This window comes from Agrilus planipennis, unplaced genomic scaffold (genome assembly GCF_000699045.2).
Source record: "Agrilus planipennis isolate EAB-ADULT unplaced genomic scaffold, Apla_2.0 scaffold20, whole genome shotgun sequence".
Classification (NCBI taxonomy): Eukaryota; Metazoa; Arthropoda; class Insecta; order Coleoptera; family Buprestidae; genus Agrilus; species Agrilus planipennis.
The window spans coordinates 1,427,015-1,447,608 of NW_020439516.1; the positions used below are offsets into that span (position 1 = coordinate 1,427,015).

Here is a 20,594-nt window from a genome sequence, read left to right on the forward strand (position 1 = left end):
ATATTTTCGTACAAAACGATGATTTAAATACCTCAAAGGTCACAAAACGTACGTCTTCTTGTCACTGAGAAAAAGGGATGAGCGATGCGTTGCGCATGTATGGGGGGAGGGAAGAAGTTACTACTTCCGCTTCATCGTAAAGCGCGCAAGACGCTCATGATGTGCAGTTCACAATTAGCTAGTGAGAAGTATGAAATACATACATCTAAATCATTTTTCGTTTAGTAGTAGTAGCATTCACGAGGGGTTGTGGAAACTCCGTTTACTTCAACATATTTGTGCAAAAAAACATATTAATACCATTTTAATGTTTTCCAAGAACATTTATCATATTCTTCAATAATTAATTTTGTCTACTTGGTTTCCTAAAGATAAACAATAAATGTACTATACTATTTTCCCATTTAGGTCCCATTTCTAAAATTTTTTTGAAGTTAATTTAAGGGACTCGGATAAGTAGGTACTATGAAAATAAAATACCCAAAAATTTGTCAAATATTTAATTAAAATTCTGTACNCTTACGTTCGACAAACAGCTCCTAAATTGTAGTTTACTCTTCCGGTTTTGAGGTTTATTATTAGCTACTCTATACAAACACTAAAGAAAATACTGCCGAAAAATAGTCTATATTTCTCATTGTTGACAACGTTTTGTAATTTATTGCAACTGTTAAAATAATGGGTATACAATAATTAACATTCCATTCAAATCATTGAAATCAAAAGTTGAAGGTGAAAGCATTTACAACTTCAAATTGCAGCAGTTATTAACACGGTTCATTGAACTGCACTACTTAAGTAGAAAATTGCTTTCTTGAAGAAAAAGGATTCAACATTGATTTAGTTCATAAGTAAAAAGTTGGAAGTCGTGAACTACGACTAGACGAAAGTATAAATGTATGTATGCTTGTGTTTATGAAAAGAAAAATAAACAGTAGAAGCGGAAAATCGTAAAACAATCCGTTAATAAAGGAAGAAGACTCCTGTAGAATGTCGATTTGCTTCGTACCGGAATTTCTACTTTCACTTTGACCCAGACCAGACCAAACGCATTGTGTCGTTTGTGTGTTTGTTATTACAGGAGCGAAACGGAAAGAAAGCTCTCATACTTTTACTTAGAGCATCACGATTATCAGTTCTGCGCATTTAAGGGGCTGTATCTGGATAATAAGATAGGTAAATTCTGATAAAGAAAAGAATTTGAATAAATAACAAGAAAGTAAACCAGGTACACAATAAATAAATAGTTTTAAAAGTAAAGCCGTGACAAATTACCGTACACATTTGACCATAAAATGTTTTTATTGGGGAAAGCTATCAGCAATAATTATAAACATTAGAATACCAACTATTCTGCAAAAATTCGACATAAAAAGTAACTTTTTACAGTTTTAAATTTTGGCACGAATACGTTTATTTAACACAAGGAACTGGTAGATGTTTATGAATAAATTGTAACTGTTAACAAAAAGTGTCGCTTATGGTTTTAAATTAGCATCTTGCTATGATAAAAGAATCCTTTGGCAATATTCTATAACAATATAAACTAACACCAATCTACTGTTCTGTTTCGCACATTAATATTTTTTAACAGGTAGTTGACGATTGCAGTAGAACTTCAAACAATTTCTTTCTTTGATGGCATCCATTACGTCTTGTAGGTGACTAGAGACGCTCTTTACTAATTCAGGATGAGCTCTGTAAAAAATAAAGAACTCAATTAGTTAATGTACAATACAGTAATATCTGATTGTCAGATTGGGTTAGGCTATGTTAAGTTAGGTTCTTCATGTTTAAAACTAGGAAGAAATTACGTAATAGGAATTCCTATTTATTCGTTAAACTGCAACGTAGACCAGAAACACGTTATTGTTAATGGATTAGTTAATAAAATAATTCGAAGTGGTCTGTATTCTGTCGAAACTGCCAGACGCGGATAACGATTTCGATCTTTTTGGATCTCATCAGCGCGTCGCAGGCAGCTCCGACAGAACACAGACCAACTTTTACCTGCTGTATTAACAGTGCGTTTTAGAAAATACTACAAATGGCGCAGTAAACGCCATCTGTAGCACGATGCTACATTTTAGGATTACGTATGCTCCAGGTTCAGTGAATGTTGATTAATTAATAAAGTAAACAATGGTTTCTATCAATAAAGCAACATCGATTAATCTTACAATAAAATACTTAACTGACTAATGATAACAAAAAGAAAAGAAAAGAAACGAAGGGTCATTGTGTTCTAATTTCTCTTTCTCGAAACGGTTATTCTAGACGATTTCTCGGTACCTTTCCATGATTGCTGATATAAATTTCAAATCAATTTCTGTTTTGCAAATCAAGGCAAGCTAGAAAGTACGTTTTTAAATTTTTATAAGCATAAATGGTTATTATATTTGGTCAGTTCATGAAAGTTAATTAAACTAGAGATCGTTTTAACAGAAACAGGTTATTGAATAAAAATACAGATATTTTACTAATCTTATAACGTTTGGGCTTTATATTTTATTCTCTTTTTATAGGAGGTACCCTTATTGGTTTTTTACCATTTTAGAGTAAAATTGTCTTTACATAGATTCAATTAAGTATGTTACGAAATTGTTTGCTATTGAATATAAATTCTTCAATTGAAAAATTTATTGTCACATTGTTCTCATCAATATTCATGTACCTCTACTCCCAAGTAACATGTCTACAGGCTCATAAATATTTCGAAAATCCTTGATTTTTTACGTTGCTTACCATAAACTGCAACAGAATTACTAATTTGTTGTCTTACCCAACGTATAGATTCATACAAAAAAATCACTGAAATAATGTTTTTTGATTCATACAAAATTTATGGACACAAACCATATGTGGCTACCACAGCAGCGTAAGTGAAACGTCGATTTACAGCGTCAGGTATATTGTAAAAGGTAGGCTCTCTTTGGTTTTCTGTACCCCTTATAATAAGTGTCCAACCGAAACAGGACTTTCTACCTAAACCGAAACCGAAGTCGAATCTTCGGTATTTGTTTCAGTTTCGGCCGAAAACGGTGACTACTTATAATGTTCGACAAACTGCTCCTAAATTATCGTTTACTCTTCCGGTTTTGAGATTTATTATTAGCTACTGTATGCATTTTTGGCGAAACTTGTCGAAACCGAAACTGAAACCGAAATCGAACCTTCGATCGGTTACTATACTTATAATGTTAGACAAATTGCTCCTAAATTATCCTTTACTCTTCCAATTTTGAAGTTTTATAACTAGCTACTCTATACATTTTTGGCGAAACTTGTCGAAATCGAAACCGAAACCGAACCTTCGGTCGGTCAATACTCATAATCTTCGACAAACTGCTCCTAACTTATCGTTTACTCTTCCGGTTTTGGGGTTTACCATTAGCTGCTCTATACATTTTAGGCGAAACTTGTCTAAACCGAACCGAAACCGAGTCGTCGGTCGGTCACTATTTACAATGTTCGACAAACTGCTTCTAAATTATCGTTTATACTTCCGATTTTGAAGTTTTATTATTAGCTACTCTATATATTTTTGGCGAAACTTGCCGAAACCGAAACCGAACCTTCGGTCGGTCAATACTTATAATGTTCGAGAAACTGCTCTTAAATTATCGTTTACTCTTCCGGTTTTGGGGTTTACTATTAGCTGCTCTATACATTTTAGGCGAAACTTGTCTAAACCGAACCGAAACCGAGCCGTCGGTCGGTCACTATTTACAATGTTCGACAAACTGCTTTTAAATTATCGTTTACTCTTCCGATTTTGAAGTTTTATTATTAGCTACTCTATATATTTTTGGCGAAACTTGCCGAAACCGAAACCGAAACCGAACCTTCGGTCGGTCAATACTTATAATGTTCGAGAAACTGCTCTTAAATTATCGTTTACTCTTCCGGTTTTTAGGTTTATTATTAGCTGCTCTATACATTTTTGTTAAAACTTGCCGAAACCGAAATCGAAACCGAAACCGAATTCGAACCCTCCTTAATTATTGTTTACTTTTCCGGTTTTGAGGTTTATTATTAGCTACTCTATATCTCTATACATTTTTGTCGAAACTTGTTGAAATCAAAACCGAAATCGAACCTTCGGTCGGTCAGAACTTACGTTCGACAAACAGCTCCTAAATTGTAGTTTACTCTTCCGGTTTTGAGGTTTATTATTAGCTACTCTATACAAACACTAAAGAAAATACTGCCGAAAAATAGTCTATATTTCTCATTGTTGACAACGTTTTGTAATTTATTGCAACTGTTAAAATAATGGGTATACAATAATTAACATTCCATTCAAATCATTGAAATCAAAAGTTGAAGGTGAAAGCATTTACAACTTCAAATTGCAGCAGTTATTAACACGGTTCATTGAACTGCACTACTTAAGTAGAAAATTGCTTTCTTGAAGAAAAAGGATTCAACATTGATTTAGTTCATAAGTAAAAAGTTGGAAGTCGTGAACTACGACTAGACGAAAGTATAAATGTATGTATGCTTGTGTTTATGAAAAGAAAAATAAACAGTAGAAGCGGAAAATCGTAAAACAATCCGTTAATAAAGGAAGAAGACTCCTGTAGAATGTCGATTTGCTTCGTACCGGAATTTCTACTTTCACTTTGACCCAGACCAGACCAAACGCATTGTGTCGTTTGTGTGTTTGTTATTACAGGAGCGAAACGGAAAGAAAGCTCTCATACTTTTACTTAGAGCATCACGATTATCAGTTCTGCGCATTTAAGGGGCTGTTGACCGCGATTGGGTCGCCCTCTTTTGTAGAAAATACGTAATAACTTACGTGCGCAGTATATTTATGAATAAAAAGTGATTCTCAATTTATCAGATATTTTATCTAGATTTTATATCATAAACGTTTTAGTACGTAGGGTAACGTACAGATTCACACTTTCGCATACGGTATATTATTATTAAAGGTTATAGACATATAGGATAATAGACAGTTTGATATTTGTATATATTTCTGAATTAATTTAAACAATTGTGGCAAACCTGTGACTGCAATGAAATTATTACATATTAAGTCTAAAAACCTGGGCAAAACGTCGGCAATTGTTTTTTTTAAATAAATGAAGTACGTTTAACCCCAATATTGCTTTGATTAAACAACTGACTACCAAATGATCAATGATATTACGTAAAAATTGGTCTGAGCACACTTTGGTCGGTGCTAATACGACTAACTTCCCATTAGATAATACAGTTATTGTAAAGTACATTCGTTTCTAAAGTTTGAAAAAAACGCGGCACAATAATAAATAACAAACAATGTTTGAGAGTTCGTCATTTTATAAACCCATAAGAAACAGTATTTCGTCTGAGAAAACCGAATTGATAGAGTACTTGCATCAGTCAATTGGTAAATACTATTTTTTATTGTTTATCGATTGTTTATAACAATTCATTTTGTTATAAACAAATTTTTATTATAATATGTTATTATAATATGTTATTCCCTGTCTTGAATAATGATATTTCGTTATTATTGATTCCGTAACTTCATTGTTGTGATTAGATTAGAACGTATTTTAATTAAATTGTTTGTAATTAATTCGTTTTTTTTTTTATAAAAAAAAAACGGCTTGACCGATTTCGTTCAAATTTCTTTCAGATCTTCATTATGATAATATCTTTCGAAAAAATTTTGGTTGAGGGCGATATCTCAATCCGTTCTTGAGATATCGAAAACGAAAAAAATGCTGACATACGAACGTACGTACATACGTACGTACGTACNCTGTAGGAATTTATTGAACATGTGTAAATAAATAAAGTCCTTTTAACCCCAATATTGCTTTGATTAAACAACTGATTACAAAATAGGGGAAGAATGATCAATGATATTATGTAATAAATTGGAAAAGTTGGATTCATTCAATTGTATTGATATAGTGTACGGTGTACGGAATAAGATAGAAAGTAATTGCGGTATTGAATACACATGAGTCTTCTCCACGTTGTCGTTGAACCGGGTCAGAGAAAGCTTTCCGAAGGACATTCTTTGAAATTGCCGCACCCGAAAGTCACAATTATATTTTTGTACGGTACTACTTCCTAGGGCAAGATCAACGTACGCTGTCAACCGTGAATCCCAACACATATTTTATTTTATTTTTATTATTCTCGACTGAGACAAGGTCTCGAGCATTAAAACGGAATTTTACGACTTATTTTTATTTCGGGTAGGTACCGTTAGTTTACGTATGGTACCGAATAAGATAATACTTGTATATTGAGACGAATCGTAATGGTAAGGGAAATAATCTTCTTTGCATAGGTATTCCGTGAAAAGTATTTCGAAGTATTTTATTGTTGTTCTAATACTTTTCAATCTTCAGTGATAAAATTGTGTCAAGTTACTACTTGTTTATATGAATTTGAAAGCATTTAGTTAGAAAATTAAGGGTTAAGAATTGAATAGTGCAAACTGTAACTTCTGTGAAGCCTGAAGCGTTACTTTTGCAGAAAAAAACAAGCAAACTTACTTGGAAATAAGGACCCCCATTCGCTTTTCCATGCTGATGACTTCATCGGGATGTTTTTCCAACATAACCTCACAAAAAAGTCGCTTTGAGCACATTGTATCAGCCCATAGATGACTTCCAGATAAATATTCCATATCACTTTCTTTCGATATTTCGGAACTGACATCTTGTAAGAGTTCTTCATCGTCATAACCGTTTAGACTTCTCCTTCTTCTCGCCATCTTTTCACCAACAGCATCATTTTTGACAGAACCAGGTTCCTCCATGATAAGGATGACATCTCCAGGATATGGAACTCCTCTCACCTGTTGTAGAGCACGCATCTCTTCCAAAGGAGTTATGTATCTACCCATAGCGGCTGCTCCAAGACCTAAAGCGGCTCCTCCAGCTACCAAACCTAAAGCAGGAAGAATCACTGAAGAGCCCACAGGTCCTACAATCCCCGCTTTCTTTTGGGCTGTTGGTTGGGTTTGGGATATTCCCAAGTTGGATGTTAGTTTATGAGTTACTTGAACGATAGGTTCAATGACAGGTTTAGTAATTTGTTGCATTTTTTGGAAACTGCTTTCCACGTTGTCCTTAATGGCTTCTGTCAATTTCATCCAGAATGGTTGCTCTTTTTTGACAGAACCATACGGATTTTCATAAGCAAATCTGTCGTTTTTCGTGGAATACGATGACGAAGGGTAGTAAGATGAACCTCCTCCTCTACTGTTTCCATAAATTTCATTGGTTAGTTTGTCACTTCTGTAAGAATTTTGTTCGATTTCGTTATCATTAACATTGCTCCCTAAATCCAGTTCTTCGTCTTCTAATTCCGAACTTGCTCTGGCAGGTTGAACACCTAAATCTGGATGGGCATACTGAAGAATTGGCGTTCTCACGCCCTCGTTAAAATTTACAGGACTGAGTTTCGTAGCTCCGGGAGGAGTGTAAATTGGAGAATTTGGAAACGATGAACTTCCCGGATTTTGGAGCATTCTTCTCTGAATGATATGACCGTTATCTGAATTGCTCGCTACCGACTGTCGTCTACCAGTCAGATATTTTCTTCTAGCTTCTTCGGCATTTATTTCTTTGATATACTCTATTAATTTCGAGTTTGCAGTACCAGCATTGTCGGTTTTAGTGAACGGTCCCAGTCCTTCACTGCTTTCAAACTTGACAAATCCTTTCTTATTCAACGGAAAGTTTTCGATATATTTATTGTCTTCAACTGAAAAAGGCCCAATTGAGTCATCTTTTAGTTCTTTCTTTGATGCTCTCAGATTATCCGCTGCAGTATAAGGACCGCTCAGTTTGGAATTAGTATTTTTCTTTATTTGGCTTGCGTATACGAGTTCCCCCAGGGGAATAGCTGCCGGTGGTTTATAACCATCTTCGTAAGGGAACAGTTCGCCGTTTATGACTCGGGCATTTCTCCAAGTCTTCTTGTCAGTATCATCGTCAGGAACGCGTACCCCATGGATTACTGGGATTCCATCTGATCCTACTTCAGCAATGGATCGACCTTTTTTGAATTCGTTTTTTACGAAGACATTAGACGACTGGATGGTTACAGGCTTGGGCACTGATCCAACTCTGGAATAAGGATATTAAAATTGTCTTAAGTATTCGTGGTTTACTCTTAATCTGTGGTACGTGGGTTGTAAAATGGTATAATTGCGAAAAGATTTTTCCATAGATTTATTTATTTTATTTGACTAATACGGAAAGAAAAGAAAAGGTTAGAAGCGTTCGAAATGTTGTGTTATAGACGGATGATGAGGATATCGTGGGTAGAAAAGGTTAGAAATAGGAGAACAGAGGACTCTATGGAAGTCAATAAAAAATAGGCGAGATAGGTTGGTAGGACACCTTCTCAGGCATGAAGGTCTAGTCAGAGACATATTAGAGGCAGAAACAGGAGTTAGGAGGGGTAGAGGTAGACCTAGATTAGATTACTCTTCGCAAATAGTTAAGGATGTGGGCTGTTCTAGTTTTAGGGAAATGCGAAGTTTAGCTCAGGATAGGAAAGAGTGGAGGTACGTGTCTAACCAGTCTTAGGACTGATGACCTTATGATGATGATGATGAATACTTACTTATCTGTGTCTATTACGTTTCCCAATTCACTGTTATTCTTTGAACCAGAATATGTTTCTAGCCGAATTATGTTGGGTTTAACGTACACTGACTGGACAGGTATCCAGTTGGTGGCATACGATCTGGCATCATAAGGTCTGCTATCTCTAACGAAACTATTGCTCCGAATGTGTTTGCTATCCTTTTCTAATAGCTCTTTCAATGTATTTTCCCTGGCTTTATCGTCGAATCTTTCATTCTTATTTTCTCTTTCGAAATTTCTGTTGCTGCTGGAGAATAACAGTGGATTTGGTGAAGATTTTGGTTCTCTACGTTTCACTATGAGCTGTGCAACATTTCCGTCCCTTGTGAGGACGTTGAGGGTTTGGGTATCTTCAGGATTAAGACTTTTTGCTATGCGGATTGACGTTCTGGCATAGGTGGGTTCTAGAATTTTCGGTGCTTCATCTGTAAGACCTTCATTTAATCTCTCCGCGAAGATGAAGGAGATTAGAAAGATCTGAAACAAAAATATTAATTTTCAATTAGTTTACCCGTTACTTAACCACAAAATATCGTAATTTCTATTACAAAAGTATATTTGCTTGTGTTGTGGGTGACATTACCATATTGTTTATTTTCATGTCGTTTCTTCATTCTGTGGGCCAGATATAAGTGTAATCCTTATTTTAATTTAAAATTAAAATGACTACAATTGCGGAATGTTTTGCTCGAAGAAATTCTACGTGACATAATAATTCCATGGTAATTAACATACAATAATGCAACACGTGGATCGATTATTCTTATATTGCAGTATCGTTGTGGGCAGCGTCGTGGTGCTTACCATATACGTTAGTTGAATAATTCGTTAGTCTTGCATAAAAAGGTATCTTTGAAGTAGCGAAGAGGTAGCGTCAATGTAATAGAGAAATTCAGTAAAATGAAAATGTGCGAAGTACAATGATTACACACTTAGAACCAAAATTGGAAAAGTGAAATCTATCCTATAGTAATAAGGAAAGGGAAAAAGAGAAATGATACAAATCAGGAAGTATCAGGTTTTGAACATGTTAGAATGTTTTGTGTATAAAACCTCTCCCGAACAAAATAAGGATAGTGAAGTCTTGTGGATCAATGTTTTCTATAGTTTCGTTGAAAACACCCACCATCATTCACCTATTTCAACGATTCGTAAATGAAGTCGAAGAACATGAAGAAGGTGTTCTTTACACCATAGTGTAGGCCTGTAGTTCGATGAAAAACGCTCCCATTAGCACCACTTACTGGGAACGAAACAGAATAAAGTTTTTTTGGTAAAGAGTACACAATATTTCGTACAGATTTGAGACTGTTTACTAAGCTTCATGTTTGTGATAGTTACCTTCAGTGTTCGTTAACACTATTTTGGTATAAAATCGATTATGATATGTATAATATGGTAATATTAACTGAGCTCGAGTAGACGTATACATATATGCAACCAATTATACATCCTATTAGAGACATTTAGACCCGCTTCCCTTTTTCCATTGTTTTCTCCAAATGGAATAGTCACAATTACTGATTACAGCAAGTTTTAATAGATTACATCAACCATCGTTGTGATTGTAATGTAAAAACAATTGTTTATAACGTTTTAATTCGCAAATATCTTTTAACTGCTTAATAATGTCGGATAAAAATAATTATTAAACACAATATTTAAACGATACTGTTGTTTAAAACTAAACTATTCTGTTATCAACTAGTTATTTGTGGTAAATCTAGGTGCCGTAACTCTTTTGCGATAATAGAGACATAATTGTCACTTTTCCGCCAATTTTGGAAGTGAAACATTTTCTAATGATCATGTCCATTTCGCCGGTCGTAAAATACTTACACTTTCCCTCAAGGTAATTAAATTCCGTCAGCTAGAAGAATTTGTGTCACTGTCAGCAACTAAAGCTGGGTTAAATTATACGTTCTTCGTTTGTCTAATAACAACCAGCGCACATGTATATGTGTGAAGGTAAAAAATATATGTTTGCATTTACAGTACTTAAGCCTATTCTGTTGTTGTACTTTCCTTTTCTAACTGGCGCATTCATAGCTGCTTAGTTCGCTAGAAATTTAAAAAAGAGAACCAGCTATTCGATATACGGTAATAAATAAAAGAACGGTAAATCTGAGTAAGGACATTGGACGATCCTTGACGCTCTGAAATGAAACTCAGGTACAGGTCTGACGAAAGAAGCTGGCGAGCGGTCACGCAGGTACTTCCCCATTTATGACCTATTTGGGTAAGTCACTTGGAACCGATACACAAATAAGCTTTCAGTAAGCGTAAATTATAGTATTAATACAGATGGGACAGTAGCGTAGTAGAAAATAATGTAAAAACGTGACTTACCAAAAAGAAAAAATTAACCTATTGCTTTTGTTTTATAGTTAGTTTTCACATTCACTGTCAACATCGGAATCTCTATCACTGTCACCAACAGCAACAATTAGTTCTTCTGTTTGTATGTCTATTACTTACTCACTGATTCCTGCTTTTAAATATTTAATCTACGCCCCTGATAGGAATACTGAAGAATGAGGGCTGCAATCTTTATACCTAAAACTGCCTACTTTTGCCACCGCGCATCCACGCCATTTTAAAATTTCCGCCAGCTTCCAGCGTCAGGCCTGTACATACACTATAAAAACAAAAGGTGGAAGTCACAAAAGAAAAGGAAGAAGAGGTTTTATGATAAGAAAAAAGAATGTTCTTCGCTAAGCAAATTAACATTATTTTTTTCTGAGCTACAATCATTGAAGAATTGTTTAATTTTTCTGGGATACTTCGGAATACTATACCTATATCCTTTTCATACATAAAGCAAAATTTTCGAGAAAGTCGGTTTTTTACTTGTAACTCCAATTTGACCTGATATCCCACATTTGAATTTGAGGCCCTGCATTTTAATTTAAAGAAATTCTTCTAGACGGCTACAAAAAAGTTAAAAAGTAAATATTTATGTTTTTGTTTGAGTACTGTTGGTTCTCACTTTTAACTTTAATAGTAGCAAGTAGATCTCAAAATAAAATAGGACAATCAACGTATTATTTCTTGGTTAGAAAGTGTAACAGCAAAATATCGTCTAATTTTCTCCATAATGACCTCAAGTCTCAGGCAATTAAAGGTAAGATTAACATGATGTTTTGTGTTGTTTAACTGACAATGTTTTTATAACCAGTGAAAACTATGGGTAGATATGACTACATTTATCTAATTTAGAGAAATGTAAAAGTGAAACTAGAATAAATATACTGAGAAACTTATTTAATTAATCTTAGAGCTTGTAGCTCATTAAAAACGATGGTGTATTTTTTAAATAGCCGGTTTGCCATGCTCTATGAAGCTATAGAAGAAAAGGTAAATTTTTGAGAAGAAATCTAGCTAAAAACCGTCAAATTTAAATCAGTCCCAATTGGTAAGACGAGAGGTTAGGTCAATGTGGGTATAGGGATGTGTAACTCATAAAAAAATTGTTCAAAGATCGATTTATTTGACTAAAAGTAACTGGTAAGGAAGGAAAAATATGGAAAGGCGAATATAAAGATAGGAGACTAAAAATTAAAAGAAGTGGCCGATTTTAGGTGTCTAGGAAGTCAGATAAGTCAGGACGGAAGGAGTAGTAGGGATATAAAGTAGAGGATAGCGCAGGGTCGAGTCACCTTCAATAAAAAGAAGTCACACTATGCTCGCGAACGGTTAATTTAGTACGGGTGCGAAACATGGACGATGGGCGCCATGGAAAAGAAAAGGTTAGAAGCGTTCGAAATGTGGTATTACAGGCGAATGATGAGGATACCGTGGATAGAGAAGGTTAGAAATGAAGAGATATTTGAAAGATTAGGAGAACAGAGGACTGGAAGTCAATAAGAAATACGAGGGTGGATTGATAAGTTTCCGGCCTAACCAAGAGATGACGCCACTAGGCCTACCTTGAGGTGACATTCTATAGTACCATCCTTGGATAGCTTGTAGCTATAGTTTCAGCCCGATCTCCTTGCTAGTGTAGGTTTGACAGCACGCTGAACAAGACGCCTCTGTGGTTTTCGTAAAAATGGAAAAGCAGGAAAATCGTGCTGTCATCAAATACTTTTATTTGAAGGGGTTAACGCCGAAGGAAATTAAAAAAGAGATGGACTCAACACTGGGGACATCCTCCCCGTCATATTCAACCGTTAAGCAGTGGGTTTCCGAGTTTAAAAAGGGTCGTGTGAGCACCTCTGATGGGCCTCGCTCAGGACGCCCCGTTGAGGTCACAACTCCAGATATGATCGAAAAAATTCATCAAATAGTGCTGGGAGACCGCAGATTGAAAGTGCGTGAGATAGCTGAGACCTGTAAGATGTCATATGAACGTGTGCAACATATTTTGCACCAACATTTGCATATGGAAAAGCTCTGTGCAAGATGGGTGCCGCGTTTGCTAACAGTCGACCAAAAATTGATTCGAAAAAACATTTCTACCGCAAATTTGTCATTGTATAAGCGTAATCCAAGCGAATTTTTGCGTCGATTCGTAACCGTTGACGAAACGTGGGTCCACCACTACACTCCTGAAACCAAAGAACAGTCTAAACAGTGGATTGGACCAGGGGAACCAACTCCAAAGAAGGCAAAAACAATTTTTTCGGCGAACAAGGTTATGGCTACTGTTTTTTGGGATGCAAGAGGTATTATATACATTGATTACCTTGCAAAGGGTAATACTATCACTGGTCAATACTACGCAGACTTATTGCAACGTTTGAGCCACGAGGTGAAAATTAAACGACCTCATCTGGCGAAGAAAAAAATCTTGTTTCATCACGATAACGCACCAGCGCACACGTCAATCGTTGCGACGGCTAAAATCAACGATCTAAAGTTTGAATTGATGCCGCACCCTCCTTACTCTCCAGACCTAGCCCCGAGTGACTATTTTCTGTTCCCTAATCTCAAAAAATGGCTTGGCGGTAAGAGATTTGCGGACAATGAAGAAGTAATCGAAGCTGTAAATGGTTATTTTGAGGAGCTTGACGAATCAGTCTATAGAGATGGCATTAATAGACTGGAACACCGCTATGAGAAATGTATCAGCCTTGGAGGAGATTATGTTGAGAAATAAAAAAAAAAATTTTTTAAAAACCTTGTTTTTCTTGGTCAGGCCGGAAACTTATCAATCCACCCTCGTAGGTGAGTTAGGTTAGTAGGACATCTTCTCAGGCATGAGATATATTAGAGGCAGAAACGGGAGTTAAGAGGCGTAGAGGTAGACCTAGATTAGATTACTGTTCGCAAATAGTTAAGGATGTGAGTTGTTCTAGTTTTAGGGAAATGCGAAGATTAGCTCAGGATAGGAAACAGTGGAAGTGCGTGTCCAACCAGTCTTAGGACTGACGACCTTATGATGAAGAGTTATTTTGCTTCTAATTATTGATATAAGATTTCCAACCTTCCCTCCCTTCCTTCATATACGTAGAATCTTCACTTTTCCTAACCTGGCTTTCTTTTATGTTCCTTTATTCGCGTCTTGAAATTCGTTCGTGTTTGGCCAATAGTAGTTTATAAATCCCTGAATTTGATTCTTCACTAGCTTTTTGTCTTTTCAGATTGTAATAAATTAACTTACGATTACGATCGTTATTCCCCGTTGTAAAACAATTGTTTATACATGTTGTAAGTAAGTTTACTAATAATTATCATGACATCGTGTGTTTCTGCACGTGATTACAACTGAGCAATAATTATAAGGAAGTTTTCTTATAGGTCGTTTGCTGACTTTTACAAAACTTCATAAACTCTTAGTCATACAATGCGTAAAGTCCGCCATTCCTTCAAACATAAAATCAATATTTATTGTTAATGGCTTTATTTTATTGTCCGTATGCCTACTGAAATCGTTAGGAGTTTGGAATGTCATTCTTCTTATTAATAAACACGTGACCTTACTACTTACACCGTTAAGTAGTATTGCTTTAATGTTTCCATGAATATGTAAATATACTTCTCGACACTTTATTACTGTAATTTATACGTTTAATAAGTAAAACTGTCTCAACCGAGACCTTGACTTAAAGATGTTTAAGATATATGTGACATCGGTCCTTGACATCTTCTTATCTTGCATTAGGAGATAGATTTACGTACCCATTCATTAAATTTTTCTATTGTGAAAAAAAATAATCGCTTATTTTAATGCCGATCACGGATACTTAATCACTTTGTAACATTATCTTCATAAATAATTCATTTTGATTACGAACATAAAAGCCATTTTTACGTTTTCAGGAAACTGCAGAAATTAATTAAGGTTATGTAATCATAAAATGTCCCGAAAATAAGGGACACAATATGTGAAAAAGTATTTTTCTGAAAGCAACGAATCTAAGCACACTGCTGACGTTTCGCCCTTAGTTACTTTACAAAAAATCGATGACTTATCAGTAAATCGAAAAAGAAAACATCAACGATTGTACCAAATATTGCATGGATTTTGATCGCGTAAACGTTAGGAAGATAATATGGAAGATATAACAGGCCAATTGAAAAGTCCCCGGCCTAAAATAGTAAAACACATTTTCTTTGCAAAATTCGTTTTTTTTATTCATAATTCCCTTCAAAGGTGATACACTGATTATAGCGATCCTCCAACTTTTCGATACCATTTTTGTAGTACGATTTGTCCTTTGCTTCAAAATAGGCCTCAGTTTCGGCGATCACCTCTTCATTCGACGAAAATTTTTTCCCAACGAGCATTCTTTTGAGATCTGAGAACAGGAAGTANCGATTATCCAAATGAGGACAAAGAGGGCCTGCGATTGAAGCACCTAAAAGTTTTTTTTTTATAGGAAGATGGGGAGCTGCGTGTCTCGTCAATCTTCGGGTTGAAAACATTATGATGATTTTGTTGTATCTACTGCGGGAGGTAATATTTCTATGACATTGTTAGTAGGTACATTAATACGACATTTAAACAAAATATCATGCTATAGTTAGGACGTTCACAATTGACATAGTCTGCAATAAAACTGTCGCATTTGCTGACAGAAAGCCTACTTTTACTGACAACAGACATTATAGGAAACATCGTAAAGATAGAAAAGAGATGTAAGGTAGAAATTGCAGCGGACACTAATAAAGAAAAAGGAATAACATTACACCAACTGATGTGTAACAGAAAGAGATGCAGACAAGTAGAACTTAAGCATCTTGTCAGCATCGGACTTTAAAGAAAATTCAACATTCTCAGAAATTTAGTAGAGCGAAGACGCTTGTTTAAAGATATAATTCCAACCAAGCAATTATAAAGCCGACCCTGTTCTTTTGCGTACCTATGCAACTCCTAACCGCTGTACCACTTACTATTATTCGATTTTCTTTTTTTTTACTTTATATGTACTACTCATGAACCATTCCCTAACTTAAGAAGGGCTTGTTAAAAATACAACAAATGACTACAGTCCCAAGTGGAGACAAGAAAGAAGACACGTCCATTCTCACAGATAATTAATGAGGACTTTGCCAATTTTCATCGTCCCAACTATGTATATGCACCTTATTTAGACTAAGGTGGAACACGCAAAAGTGTAAGTAAAATTGAGGTGCGTACGTATTTATATACAAGCTTTTCGTGCATAAGTAACTTATATGGGATACTTCGTAAATTGAACAAAGCGTTGTGACTGTGCGTTTTCACTAACCATTGTTAATGAAGTACTTTTTCAGCTAACTACGATAGTGTAAGAGCTAATAGTACGTGTAATAATAAAATTGTAAGAAAAACTTTCAGAGAGAGATGGGTTGTAACTTTCCATCACCCCATCTATGTGTCAGGCCGGGGACTTTTCAATTGACCCTAGTAAATGAACAAGAGGCACTGACATATACGAAAAGTTATATTGAAAAGTGCTGCTGCTCTCGTTTAATAAATTCGATTCGATCATTTTATAGTCACATACATATAGTTACGATCACATGGTACCTCAGGTGAGCAACAGTCAATCAAACTCTAGTTTTCATTTGACTCTTTTCTGTTTTAATAGTGTCATTCCAGAAACAGATTATCTATATTGTAAAAGGATCGCCTTTTGTATTCTATTCATCATTGTTTGATAGTGGGTTCCAAATATTTCCAATCCTAATTGAAGCACATGTTCATGAGACACATAACGGTGCATTTTGGTATGGTAACGACGCCTAGATCCCAATATTCGTACAATATCCTTGGGGCAGATCAACGAATTCGTAGCGCTTAATCTTAATTGTGTTGATGTGCCTTAGTCTTATCGTCCAACCACACCTAAGAATGGTTGGAATAGGCGTATTCCTATTAACATACCCGTTTTTCATTGTTACGAACAGGGACATCGGATAATATTGTCGAATCTCATAAATATTTAATGCGTTCAGGGCCTACATTATATGCTTTAAAAAACAGATATGCATTTCCTTTTTCTATTTAAACGTGATTACTTTTTTAAGTATTTATACTATGTTCTTTAGACTGTAACCCTTAGCTCCCATCAGTATATTTATGCAGTATCGAAAACAAACATTTGTCACATTATGTTTATTTACTGTTTATCTATTTTTAGTAATTTTGAATGCATAACTGCTATATGCAATCAAATAATGGTGTTATTGGTCTCCATCTTATGATGATAAAACTATAATGTAAAATTTAAAACAATGGGGATAGAATTAACAATTTTCTTTTCCTTAATGTAAACATGACGTCCCTTTTTTGGATAAAATTCTACTTAAATTCAATTCAATTTTTAATGGATTAAGTTAGGTTATGGTTACTCCAGGCTTCAATTTATTTTAATTTAATTAAACTAGAAAAAGTAGATGATTTTCGATATTTAGAGAATCATACATATAACTTAGATATTAAATAAAGAACAGTACAGCGTAGGGCCGTTTTCAACAGGAGGATGCCAAAAATACCGTGGATGGAAAAGGTTTGAACTGAGGTGGTATAAGAACAAAGCGCGTTATGGAAGTCAATAAGAAATAGGCGAGATAGGTTGGTAGCACACCTTCTCAGACATGAAGGGTAATTAAAGTCATTAGGAATAAAAACAGGAGTTAAGAGGGGTAGAAGATTACTGTTTGCAAAAAGTTAAAGATGTAGGCTGCTCCATTTTTCGAAGAATGCTCGAAAGGACTTGAATGACAGCCTCAGAGTGCGTTTGCCCTAATCCAACTTTATTGCGGTTTCCTTGGATCACTTGGGCAAATGTTGGGACAGTAATATTCATTTTCTTCTGTCTTCATTTCGTCCATCTCAAGCTTTTCACCCCCACCACTACCCATCCATTCCTTCGATTATCCAAATGAGGACAAAGAGGGCCTGCGATTGAAGCACCTAAAAGTTTTTTTTTTATAGGAAGATGGGGAGCTGCGTGTCTCGTCAATCTTCGGGTTGAAAACATTATGATGATTTTGTTGTATCTACTGCGGGAGGTAATATTTCTATGACATTGTTAGTAGGTACATTAATACGACATTTAAACAAAATATCATGCTATAGTTAGGACGTTCACAATTGACATAGTCTGCAATAAAACTGTCGCATTTGCTGACAGAAAGCCTACTTTTACTGACAACAGACATTATAGGAAACATCGTAAAGATAGAAAAGAGATGTAAGGTAGAAATTGCAGCGGACACTAATAAAGAAAAAGGAATAACATTACACCAACTGATGTGTAACAGAAAGAGATGCAGACAAGTAGAACTTAAGCATCTTGTCAGCATCGGACTTTAAAGAAAATTCAACATTCTCAGAAATTTAGTAGAGCGAAGACGCTTGTTTAAAGATATAATTCCAACCAAGCAATTATAAAGCCGACCCTGTTCTTTTGCGTACCTATGCAACTCCTAACCGCTGTACCACTTACTATTATTCGATTTTCTTTTTTTTTACTTTATATGTACTACTCATGAACCATTCCCTAACTTAAGAAGGGCTTGTTAAAAATACAACAAATGACTACAGTCCCAAGTGGAGACAAGAAAGAAGACACGTCCATTCTCACAGATAATTAATGAGGACTTTGCCAATTTTCATCGTCCCAACTATGTATATGCACCTTATTTAGACTAAGGTGGAACACGCAAAAGTGTAAGTAAAATTGAGGTGCGTACGTATTTATATACAAGCTTTTCGTGCATAAGTAACTTATATGGGATACTTCGTAAATTGAACAAAGCGTTGTGACTGTGCGTTTTCACTAACCATTGTTAATGNAGAGTGAGCGTGACGCTATATAGAGTGTAATATTGTATAGAAAACAATGTAAACCAACCAAAGTCAAGCAATTTCGACGTTTTAAGGAGTCGTTAAATCGAGTGACGTTATAAAGAGTTTACACCGTAATTCCAATCAGACAGTTATAAAGCCGACCCTGTTCTTTTGCGTACCTAAGCAACTCCTAACCGCTGTACCACTTACTATTATTCGGTTTTCTTTTTTTACTTTGTCTGTACTACTTATGAACCATTTCCTAACTTAAGAAGGGCTTGTTAAAAACACAACAAATGACTACAGTCCCAAGTGGAGCCAAGAAAAAAGACACGTCCAGTCTCACAGGTAATTTATTGGGGACTTTCCCAATTTTGATCGTATATGCACCTTATTTAGACTAAGGTGGGACACGTAAAAGTGTAAGTAAGACTGAGGTGCGTACGTATTTATATACAAGCTTTTCGTGCATAAGTAACTTATATGGGATACTTCGTAAATTGAACAAAGCGTTGTGACTGTGCGTTTTCACTAACCATTGTTAATGAAGTACTTTTTCAGCTAACTACGATAGTGTAAGAGCTAATAGTACGTGTAATAATAAAATTGTAAGAAAAACTTTCAGAGAGAGATGGGTTGTAACTTTCCATCACCTACTTTGGCATTGTACTTCTGAATTATTTATTCCATAATGAAATTACTGACATGTGTTAGTGAACCGATGTGTCTAATGTTGCGTGCATTTTATGGAACTCTTTTTTAGAAAGCAATTAAAGAGAAATTAACTCATTTAGAAAAAGTAATTGCTTCTTGGAAAATCGAGTTCAGTTTCATGTCATGAATTTTTCGTCCACTGATGAAATATATATATAATAGTGTGTACAGGAAATTAATGGTATTGGCATTTTATGTTTACTAAAGAAGACTGTGGGACGATAGGTACCATGGGTCACACTTTTTCTTTAGGTCCTAATGTTTCTAAAATCAATCAGCAGGATGTATCTAATAATTGCAATGCAGCATCAACTTTATCGTTTCGATTTTAAAATTCTTTGTAAAAAATCTTAAATTGTCTAAGTAAAACAGTATTGTTAATTAGCCTTAATGCTTTTTCATATAAAATTAGTGACATATGTACCTACTTCAATATTTTACAAAATTCTATAACTTCTTTAGGAAGCTGAAAGGGGTTTTTGGTCCGATTTACTTGAAACTAGTTAAAAAAATTCAATCTCTGTTGGGTGGGATGAGTGGTGATGAAGAATTGCAATGTTTAAACGGAACATATGTTATTTGTGGTCAGATTTACTTGAAACTTGGTCTTAACGTTCTCTCATTTAACTTCTACCTATCTCGACATTTTAAAAAATTCAACCTCCAAAGGGGGAGGAAGATGTTGCAATTTTTGTTTAGGACATATTTTATTTGTGGTTGAATTTACTTGAAACTTCGTACATATGCTATTTGATATTATTATTCAAATGAAGAGGTTGCAACTTTTCCATGGGGTATATTTTATTTGTACTCGGATTTACTCGAAGGTTGCTCATTGTTGAAATTAAGCAAATACGTGTTTTGGCAATTTTTAAAAATCAACCCTTAAGGATGATATGTTGTTGCTACGTTTGTATTTGAAATCTAAGATGGCGACATTACATAAAATTAAAACGTTGTAAGGGTGAATTGGGAGCTAAAAGGTTTTATGGAGAAAGAATATTAATTTCTGGGAGCGAAGCCGCGGGGAAAAGCTAGTT

General features: G+C 35.1%; 1 protein-coding gene across 1 annotated transcript in view; it reads right to left on the reverse strand.

Moving 5' to 3' along the window:
- Nucleotides 1-1,428: 1,428 nt before the first annotated feature.
- The window catches only part of LOC108735092, a 23,109-nt gene continuing 3,943 nt past the window's right edge, over nucleotides 1,429-20,594 (reverse strand). Inside the window, exons 2-4 of the mRNA XM_018466912.1 lie at nucleotides 8,593-9,092; nucleotides 6,510-8,090; nucleotides 1,429-1,698 (exon numbers count right to left, since the gene is read on the reverse strand). Of these exons, the coding sequence (XP_018322414.1) occupies nucleotides 1,578-1,698; nucleotides 6,510-8,090; nucleotides 8,593-9,092 (2,202 nt within the window). The 3' untranslated portion in view covers nucleotides 1,429-1,577. The remainder of the gene's footprint in view (nucleotides 1,699-6,509; nucleotides 8,091-8,592; nucleotides 9,093-20,594) is intronic.